Source organism: Gavialis gangeticus, unplaced genomic scaffold (assembly GCF_001723915.1).
Source record: "Gavialis gangeticus isolate Ggan-Ray unplaced genomic scaffold, GavGan_comp1, whole genome shotgun sequence".
In the NCBI taxonomy this organism is placed as follows: Eukaryota; Metazoa; Chordata; order Crocodylia; family Gavialidae; genus Gavialis; species Gavialis gangeticus.
In genome coordinates, this window is record NW_017729005.1 from 5,559,184 (window position 1) to 5,569,684 (window position 10,501).

Below are 10,501 nucleotides of genomic sequence, written 5' to 3' on the forward strand. Positions count from 1 at the left end.
GCTGCAGCCGGGAGGCTCCAAACAGCTGTGCCGGGCTCCGGCATCAGCTCCACACCAGTGCGTGGACCTGCACGTTGGAGCGGGCTGTGAGAGAGGGGCCTGAGGCAGCGCAGCCCTGGTCTCTCCCCAGCTCCCAGCACGGAGGTGATGAGCCCGGCACAGCTGTTTGTAGCCAGCCCGGGCTCTGGGCAGCTGCAGCAAGCAGTGGGCAGGCTATAAACAGCTGCGCTGAGCTCATCACCTCCATGCCAGAAGCGGGGGAGAGACCAGGGCTGCGCTGCCTTGGTCCTCTCCTCCACCGCCCACTACGAGGCGCGCCTGCTCGTGCCGGTGTGGAGCTGATGCCAAAGCCCGGCACAGCTGTTTGGAGCCTCCCAGCTGCAGCTGGCCCCAGCTCTGGGGAGCTGCTGCCAGCCAGGAGCCTGGGCTGCTCCCAGCAGGCAGCTGGGACGCTGCAAGCCCTGATGGGAGCAGCCCGGGTTCTGTCGCTGGCAGCAGCTACCCGGAGCTGGGGCTGTCCATGGCGTGCCAAACAAAATGGCCTCGCGTGCCACGGGTTGCCAACCCCTGACCTAGGTCCTCTCTCCATCTGGCAAGCACTGCTAACCCTTCTACCAGTTGAGGCAATGAGAGTGAGCCAGCAACACATTTAAGCTGTTGGCATCTGGCATCTATCTGGTAAAAGGGTAAAGTTGCTTTGGACAAACATGGTTAGTCTATTAAACTTAACATCACATGCTTCATTCTGCAACAAAGTACCCTTTTCTTTTTTCTCAGTCCTAACCCTTTTTTTTTGCTCTCTGCCCAGGTACCATGTAATTGTGGCTATAAATAGAGGACTTGCCTTTTCATTTCATAAAGGAAAGATACAGTATAAGTGAGATATACTTACTCAATTGAACCATCTGGTGGTTTAGGGAGCCTACATTGGAGGAAAAAAAACAACTGATTTGAAAAAATTCATATTCTTTGAGCCTTTCCCCATTTTATCTAAATGAGCATGCAGTAAACATCAGAGACCAATCAATATACAGTACACCTAGATTATACTCTAACTGATGTCACACTGTGTGTTAAAGTTCTCTATGTAGCTATGTGCTAAAACATAAAAATTCCCATGTACTAAATGAGGTATTTTAGAAGAAACTAAAAAAAATTAAAATTTAATCACTGTTTTACACTTCCATCTTACCAGCCCTACATTAATAAGAATCACTACTTAGTACTTAAAACAGAATCTTTTCCTCAGTATTTTAAAAGAGAAAAGCAGAAAATGTATCATCCTGTTGACAGTAATGGTACACAAATTATACCAAAAAATCTACAGAGATAAATTATTTACCTCCCATCACTGAGACTTGTTTTGTGTCTTAAAGACATTTTTAAAAAGTAAGAAGAAAAGACTAACTCTAGAGACCAATAATTTTATCACTAAGACTAGCCAAGAATCTCTTGGCAATGCTGTCAGACTAGAAAATGTCATAGATATGCTTTTAGTTTGCTTTCATGGTTATTTTTTGCAAAAAGAAAAAAGACAGTACTCAGGATTATAAGTCTTATATACATTTATTTCATTCTCCTTTTTTTATCTTGCAATGAAATTGATAAAGGCATAACTATCTCCTGCATCATTTTTAAACTCTTGTTTATATTTAAAAGTATTTTTCTTGTTTCTGAAAATATCCAAGTCAGATCTGGGTATATCAAGTTGTTTAAACTGCTGGAAAAAAAGACTTTTCCCTATCTCACTGGATGTAAGACCCAATTTGGTTAAAATGTGGAAGAAAGGACGACCCTTGGAAGTAGACAGTACTACTAAAAGTATGATCTAATGTAGAGACAACATATGGATCATCCAGAGGCTTCAAACCCCAATGTGTGAGAGATACGGAGGACCTAATTATTAAATATTATAAAAGCCTAAGTCTGTCTGTAATGCTTTATTCACACTCTGACTGGCTGACAGAAACAGCCAATCAGAGTGCTCCAAGAGTGGGGCAGGCCACCATTATTCCAAAGCTGCGCCGAGGACCAGACAGAAGGCAGAGGAGCCGAGGCCAACAGCGCTGGCTTCGGCTCCCCGACTCTGCTCCCTGGAAGAGGCAGAACAGTGGTAGCATGGGGCATTAGGTGGCGGCATTCCATCTAGCCCCCTCTGCTTCCCCCTCCACCCCCTCGTCATTCTTGATGGGCAATTGGCTAGTTATTAGATGTTGCTATTCATTCTAAAGGGTCTCTGGAAAAAATGAGGAGGCAGAATCCTTTCCAATGATAAGATCTTCCTTTATATATTGTTTAAACTGTAGCACTTCTAGAGCCCACACCAGGAGGAGATGCTAGGTGCTATACAAACCTGCCTTAAATATCTTACAAGCAGGTTCTTTTTTTTTAATAACATATTATGGTTTTGATGGCATCTTTCAAATCAATTTTCTTTACATTCTGATGCAATATGCAGGGAAATATAAGCCCAATCACCAAATGTTCTACCACAACATATGTGGTGTTGCAAAGTAAAACCACTGGATGTGAAGCAAGCACTGTGAGATGCCACATCATACCACTTTTCATGACAAGGGAAATAATACTTCCACCAAAATGAACTGCTTTTCTTTTGCATGGGTGCATTTACACAAGATGCTTACTGAGCATAGGCTAATCTAATGTACAGTAAAGCATCACCGTGTAGACACGTGTGGCAATTACTGAGCAGTAGATTAGTCTAATGCACTGCTTTCTAGTACCAGTAGATACAGGTACTAGACAATGACACATTAAACTAATGTGCCAAAGTGCATTTGTAGACGCTGATCAGGAACAAATTGCTCTTGGTCAGCTCATGCAACAGGGGGTGGGCAGGGAGCTGGAGACAGTTCCTTACCTGCCCCCTTCAGCAGCTCCAAGCTACATGGAGCTCAGAGCTCCGTGGGGCAGGCAGAGAGCTGGGGAACCCAGGCCTGATTCCCCCTATGCTCTCTGTCAGCCCAGGGCTGGCACCCCAGGGAACCTGAAGTTCCCCCTAGCTGCTGCAGGGGGGCAGAGCAGGGTAGGACCAGCCCTGGACTGAACTGCTCCCATTGAAAGCAAATTTGCTCCTGATGCGGGCGCACGTTCAGACGTGTGCCTGGGTAGTCTAAATGTGCCTGCACATTAATTGTAGGTGTAGATATATGCCCTATGTGTGGCATTACCGTGATAACAGAACAAACAAATTATGACAACCATTTAGATCAGGGGTGGGCAAAATGGTGGATCCAGCTGGACTTCATTTTCCAGTAGCCCCTCCCCACATTGCTATGGCCAATTTCCATGAGCCACTCCAGCAATGGCAGGGCTGGGGCAGCATGGGGCCAGGGTGTCCACGGAGACCAGGCCTCAGCAGTGCTGGTAGGGTGTATGGCTGGGTGGAGAGCTGCTTCGGGCCAGAATCTTGCAGTGGTGACAGCATGGTTTGGAGCCAGGGCACAGCCACAATCCACTGCCTGCATGTTCCTTTCTGGGCTTCAGTGACACAGGCAGGGGCTGGTGGGAAACGGAATCTGCTGTGGGCCTGATCTAGCCTGCAGGCCGGACTTTGCTCACTGCTGATTTATATGCTATATTTGTAACCACCCTATTTCAAGACAGATTCGATTCCAACACTAAGGTTATCTTGAAACTCAAGGGTTTTTGTGATATCTTTTATTGGACCAACTGTATATCATTTGGGAGAGCTCGTGAACAAACTTTTAGGACCTGAGGAAGGCCACCTGATGCCCGAAAAGTTGTCCAACAGCTCCTTCAACTATACAGACAGCCCACTAAAAGATATTGCAAGAATGCCCTGCCTCAACTTTTCCTGGACCATCATGACTATAACAACACTCCAACCCTACTTGAAAAATGAAGGCACTTATGGACATACCTGCAATTACAAAACTTCAATTTTTTTAAAGTTTATTTATCCTACAAATAATCATACTTGGTCTTCCAAGCCCACAGTTAGAAAAATCAATTATTTGGTATCGAAGACAGACTGATGTGTGGAAAAATAGCAGTATAGGAGCTGATTTTTCTCTTATTTATATAGGTGTCACATAAGCAGGGCTATACTGACTTCATTGGCGATATTCTTGATTTGAGTACTTGACTGAGGGGAGAATCAGTCCCATTCGTGTTTTGGGGTGGGACACTTCTATAGTGTTCATCATTAGAATATCTGAACTTCAGGTAGTAACAAAATAGGATCAAACTTGCACTTGCCAGGCTGGAAGATACTTTATAGACATATTTAGGTCCTGAGTAAGAAAAGGCTAATAAAAATTCAAGAGCCATGTTTTCTGAAGTGTCCAATATATTTTTGAATCTCAAGTTGGGTAACTAAACACTGCACACTTAAAGCTAGAAGAAACCTTTAAAATATGTAGTGATTAGCCTTTAAAAGGACAGGAAAAGAAATACTGCTTGGGTCAAATTTAGCTCTTGGGTATGTCGGTATTTTATTGGAGCTACTCCAGATTTATGCTGAAGTTCACCAGTATCACATCAAATTTACACTGGTATAATTGAGAGCATACTTTCACTCTACTACCATATGTTACACACTATAGTTTTTCAAGCTAACCAGTTCTATCATTTAATGGGCTCTACAAAAAATGCAGTGTAAATATATACTCATGTTCACTTGATCAATATGGAACTATCAACATCTGAATATACGGCATTCATTGGAGTTCATGAAGTTTATAATCAGCTTAAAATTTCTTTGGGATAGAATCTGGCTGTACTGAAAGGAGAGATTTATTTTAGCTAATGGTTCAAAAATTATTTCTCCTTTTTATGTCACAATGATGTAGAAACAGATCTTGTGTTTCAGATCTTACTGAATTATGTGCATGCCTTGAGACACTCTTATGTGTCTCGTGTGTTTGCACTGCCTTGTAGCATGGTGCAGAATGCAGGGATGACTTAGCTCAGACTTATTAATGGGGGATAAAGCTAAAAGGTGGCTTTGCAATATGGTTCTCTCCAACTTTCCTGCATGCTTTGAGCACGTTGTAAAAAGCTGAGGCACACACACACACACAAAATCCAGGATGGATGATATATCCTGCTACTGGCTACCAGGCAGTATATCTGAAAGCTGGTTAGACTATGCAGCTATAGAGGGAGGATCAGAGAGGATTGCAGTATGGAACACTTTCACCTAGGCTAGGGACAGAGGTTACAAATAAACTGGTTTAAGTGATCAGAAACTGGTTTAAACCTGTAACAGAACAGAAATTCAGTGCACATAAACTACTCTCAAAATGGCTGAAACTGGTTTAAGACAAACCTGGTTGAATGTAGTATCAAATTTAACAGGTTTATGTCAAACTGGTTTACAGAACTGCTGCTCCAGACCTCTTCCTGGTTTAAGTTAAGTCGCAGTCCCCCAGCATCCCAAGATGCTTTGCAGCCCTTGGCTATGCTGTTCTGGGCTGGGGGAGCAGTGCTGGCCCCACCCCTCTCCTCTTAGCCAGAGCACTATCACTGCTACAGCTGGCTAAAAAGGGGGTAGTGGTGGGATGAGTGGCAGAGTGGGGTGTGTGGCCAGACACCAGCCCCAGGCCTGAGGCAAAGTGGGGTAGGGAGGGAGGGACCAGGCTGGTGTTGTCGTGGGCAGAAGCAGAGGAGAGGCGAGCAGGGGGAGACATGCCCCTGGAGGCATCCCAGCCCTACCCCCCACCCCCAGTGATGCAACAATGGGGAGAACGTGGGGCGTTCAGAAATGGGCGCCACACCCAGGGGCACCCGATGACTGGCTGCTTCTCCCGCTGGGCCCAGGCCCAGGTTTAGGCCCAGGCCCAGTGCAGGATGGGTGTCCCCAGGATAGGTGAGGGTGGTGGCACTGATCAGGATACAAGTGGGGATCCCCCCCCACAACTCCTGCTGCTCTCTCTGCCTGAGTCACCCTCATCTACCTCCAGGGAGCCATGGCTACTGCCGGGGAAGTTGCCAGTGCTTGCAGAGTTACTGGGTGCTGCAGTTGCCTGACTGCAGCCTCCTCTTTCAGACCACCTGGTCTGGGTGGTCCAGCGGCTGGGCTCAGCACGGCCAGGAGCAGCAGCAATGACATGTCCCCCTGGAGGAGCCAGCCAGCCAGCCTCCACGGCACCTGAGCCAGCCTACACCTAGCCACCCGACAGCTCTGCCGCTGCTGCAGGGCTGCCCCAGCCAAGCAGCGTGCCTGGGCACAGTGCCTGGAGCAGCCATGCGGGGCCCAGGGGCAGCAGCTAGGGCATTGCAGTCAGGGAAGCAACCCTGGATGGATCAGCCCTGCAGTGGTGGTGGAGCTGCTGGATGGCCGGGTGCAGGCTGGCTCAGGTGCTGTGGGGGCCAGCTGGTTCCTCCTGGGGGACCTGTCGCTGCTGCTGCTCACAGTGACTGACCTGTTTGCTGGGCCACCCAGGTCAGGTGGTATGAAAGAGGAGGCTGTGATGAAGCAGCTGCAGCGCTTGGTAACTCTGTGGGCGAGTGCCGGCAATTCCCCAGTGGTGGCCACGGCTCCCTGGAAGTGGGTGACTGACTCAGGTGGAGTTGGTGGTGGGGGTTGGGGGAGGGGAGTCCTGACTTGTTACCTGATTGGTGCCACTGCCTTCCCCTCCCCCACAGACACCCGCCCTGCACCAGGCCTGGGCCCGCGCATGGCCTTGGCAGGAGGAGAAGCTGTTCAGCAGGTGCCCCTGGGCCCAGCACCCACTTCTGAACACTCTGTGTTCTCCCTGTTGTTGCATCACAGAGATCAGGCAGTCACTGCCCCCATGCCAGCTACCCTCAAAGAGACAGCGGCCCAGTGGCAAGGAGTCCCTTCCTCCTCCCTGTGTGTCCAGGGTGTGGGTCTGGCTCCTCTCACTCCCTCCAGCCCCTTAAAATACACAGGGGGGGAGGGCTGAGGGGAAGGGGCCCAACCCCTGCTCATGGCTCTGGGAAGCCCATGGGAAAGGAAAGGCAGACAGCAGGAGCTGTGTAGCGCTGGGCTCTGCTTCACTTCATGCAGGAGGGGGGGATTGTGTGTGAGATCCTCAGCTTTGTGCAGCCCCTCATGCATGTCCCAGTGAAGAGGTGACTGTCCTAGCTGGGAAACAGGCTCTGGGCCTTTCCCACTCTTCTTTTCTACAGTAGAATGGGGGCCTGAAACGCTCCGTTCTTGGAGGAGCAGCACAGGGGGTTTCTCTTTGGATCAGGTCACAGAATCCTAGAGGAGTGGGGTTCAGAGGTACCTTCAGGGGTCACATCTAGCCCAGCTTCAGCCTGAGGCAAAAGCATCTTTGTCCAGACCATCCTGTACACACCAATACAAAGCTCCCCTGCTTCAGCTGCTTAAGTTGCAAGCAGGGTGGGGAAAACCCAGACAGACCCTGTAGGCCAGGGTAGGGGGTTAAATCCCTCTCCAGTCATACTCAGCCTACTGGGGCCTAGCCACACCCCACCCCACCCCACCCCCAGCTCAACTTCTGTCTAGCCTGCTGGCCACTGCAGAATGGAAGGGAGGGCTTGCTCTAGCACCCCTAGCTTCTAGCCTGAGCCACTGCAGGCATGTGCCTGCATTTCCAGAATCAAAAGTGAATGTCTATTCACTTGTTTCTCAGTTCAATCAATGCAGGTTAGACTAACTTGCAAAGATTGAATCGATTCAGACTCAGGCTTTTTGAATGCCTGTACTTAGCCCTAGTGGGCAAAGGACCATTACTTTCCCTAATGATAATCTCACAAGGTCTACAGGCAATCCCCACTTAGCATTATTTTGCTATAACCCACAACGCGGTTTCACTTAGCATTATTTTGCTATAATGCTCATTTGAAATTGATACCCGATTTCAATTAGTGCTCAGCAAGTTTCGTTAGAACACTTGAGGTTGCCATCTTGGGTCATCAAATACTTTCGGTTTCGCTTAATGCTCAGCTTTTCAGGAACCAATCAAGAGCACTAAGCGGGGGTTGCCTGTATTTCAATTTTTGTGGCTTTAGCTCTGCACAGTGTACTTGATGGCTCCTTGGATTGACAGGGTGACTATGGGCTTTTGGTGGCATATCAAAGGCAAATTACCTTGTTTTCCTTTGAATGTTTGTAACTGGATAGGAAGACAAGGCCTAGTTAATTCATTTTGAAAGGCAGTCCTTCTAGAAGCAAAACAATTCATTTTCAAGCAAAATGATGTAAGGCTCTACAGTGTGTGGAGCTCTGACAAAGGTACAGTAATTCCATAATGGTATATGTAGTTCCTGCAAATTTGCAGTAATTCATTTTCCACAACAGCGTAATGGCACAAAGGAGCCATTGCCAGCTATAGTATCTATAAATCAAGCATTAACAACCCCCAAGAAAATACCAAGAGCAATGTTCAGTCAGTATTTTTTTCAATAAAGATTTCCTAAGGTTATCACCATTTTAATTTGTTAGAGCAGTTAGACTACTGCAGGCTACTATATTTTGCTCATAAAGACGTTTGACTATGAACCCATAAAATCTGAAACAGGAAATAATTTAAGTGAACTGCTTTCTCTACAACTTTAAAATTTCAAGGATAGAATATAAGTAAATACAATTTTACAGAAAAACTACTTGGAATATTAGAGAGATGAAATATTTAAAAGATCACATACATATTAAAATAGGTTACATTTTAATTTTCAAAATAATGGACAAAGTGTATCAACATGCTGTCAGTAAAACATTCAGTCTATTGATAAATTATTGGATTATGCCAGTCTTCAAACTGTGCATCATTTTACATTGCATGCTAAGGGCCAAATTCTTGTTGCAGTTATAAGCCCCAAGCAAATGTGTTTGACAGGGGTACATGCAAACCTTGTGGGCAAAGATTCATCCCTGTGACCTGGAGTCACAATACACAACAATTGCACAGGCCAGTGTCTCTAAGTTTGATCTCTAATGAAGCTAATGATCAGGGATCCTGGTTTTCTCTGTTTAAAAATGCTAATTATCTCATTTAAAAAAATGCAAATTCTCTGATTAAAACCCCTAAAATCTGCATTTTTCCACAATTAAAATGAAACACCACTATATATAAGGGTGTCAGTTGAATACAATGTTTTATTGATATATTTACAATTTTAAAGCAATTTGGAAGCCTACCAGCAACACAATTACTATAATAAAATACATTCTAAATACCTATACATTTTGGCATTTGATTTTGTGTTTTTTTATCATGGAAAATCAGAGCTCCCTTTGCCCCCTTTGTTCACCAGAACGTGGGGCCAGCTGTGACTGTCCCCTCTCCGCTTCCACTGTTTTGTGGCGCTCAACAGCTCTGATATGCCAGTGCCCTGTCCATGCCATTTCCCCTCATTCCCAATCCATGGCCCCTCAAGGCCTGCTGGTGCCCCTCACTCCCCAGCCACAGCCCCCTGCCCCCCCACTCCAGCCCTGCCAGAGGGGGCCCCCAGCTGCCAGGGCCATGGAGCCAGAGACCCAGGTCTGCAGCCCCCTCCCCCACCCCAGCAGTGCCCAAGCCCTGGCTGCCACCCATGGGAGATGCTGGCTGCTGCATGCCCATGGGAGCGTGGAGGCCTTTTAACCCCAAGGGAAGCCAAGATACATGGGCTCCCCCTCCTGTGTGGGCAGCACAGCTCAAGGGGAGCACATTAGGGGGTGGATGCAGGCTCAGGGCTCTCTACCTGCTGCCCTCCCCCTGGGGCCTTCACATAGGTAAAATGCAGGTAGCCTGCATCCGCCCCTGCTCCATGCACAAATCTGGGGGTCATGTGCCCCTCACAACCCCCAGGAGTGCATGCAGCAGCGGAGAACCACCCCCCGCACCCGCCGCCCCCCAAGACAAGCAGCAGTTATGTCCCACTGGCCACCTGGGCCCTGCAGCTATGAATTCCCAACCAGGGCCTCAAGGCCCATGTAGCATCCCAGCTGGTCAGCAACCCTAGCCCCCGCCAGCCCTACCCAACTCCCTCCCTCACTGTGGGGACCTCAACTTCCTTCTTCCCTGCTCCCCTCCCAGCTCTACCCCTGACTTTCCTGCAGGGAGGTGTTCTCATGCTGCCTGGTTGCCATGTGCATGTGTGTACATGCATGCACACGGCATCCCCCTGCCTGATTGCTTTTCCACTCTCCCCCAGCCCCTTGCCAGCCTGCAAGGGTAAACCCATCATTTCCCATGCTCTTCTCCATAAAATGAGAAAATCTGGGTTTTTCCCCTTAAAAATAAGAAAACCTGATTTTTACTGCATTTGTCCATAGTGAATAGAAAACCTGGACCTCTGCTAATGATGTAGCCAAGTTAAATAGTGGCTTTGACCATTGCACTATTTTAACTCGCCCTCCCCTCCTAACATCAAATCCTTATTGCACCAAAGGCAGAACTACAGAGCATGAGTGATGGGTGCCTCCTGAATCTGCGGGGGCACCTGCAGAAGCCACTGACCCCATCAGGGGGGCACCAGCCCTACCAACAGCATCAGTGTCAGCTGTCAGGGGGGCACCGGCCCCATCGGGGGGGGGGGG

The 10,501-nt window shown here is 47.9% G+C and overlaps 1 protein-coding gene across 4 annotated transcripts in view; it reads right to left on the reverse strand.

The window, feature by feature from the left end:
• The window catches only part of CUNH7orf31 (chromosome unknown C7orf31 homolog), a 56,455-nt gene that overhangs the window by 23,692 nt on the left and 22,262 nt on the right, over positions 1–10,501 (reverse strand). For all 4 annotated transcript variants that reach the window (XM_019508606.1, XM_019508605.1, XM_019508607.1 and 1 more), the window contains one exon: positions 893–922. In XM_019508606.1, coding sequence (XP_019364151.1) covers positions 893–922 — 30 coding nt within the window. The remainder of the gene's footprint in view (positions 1–892; positions 923–10,501) is intronic.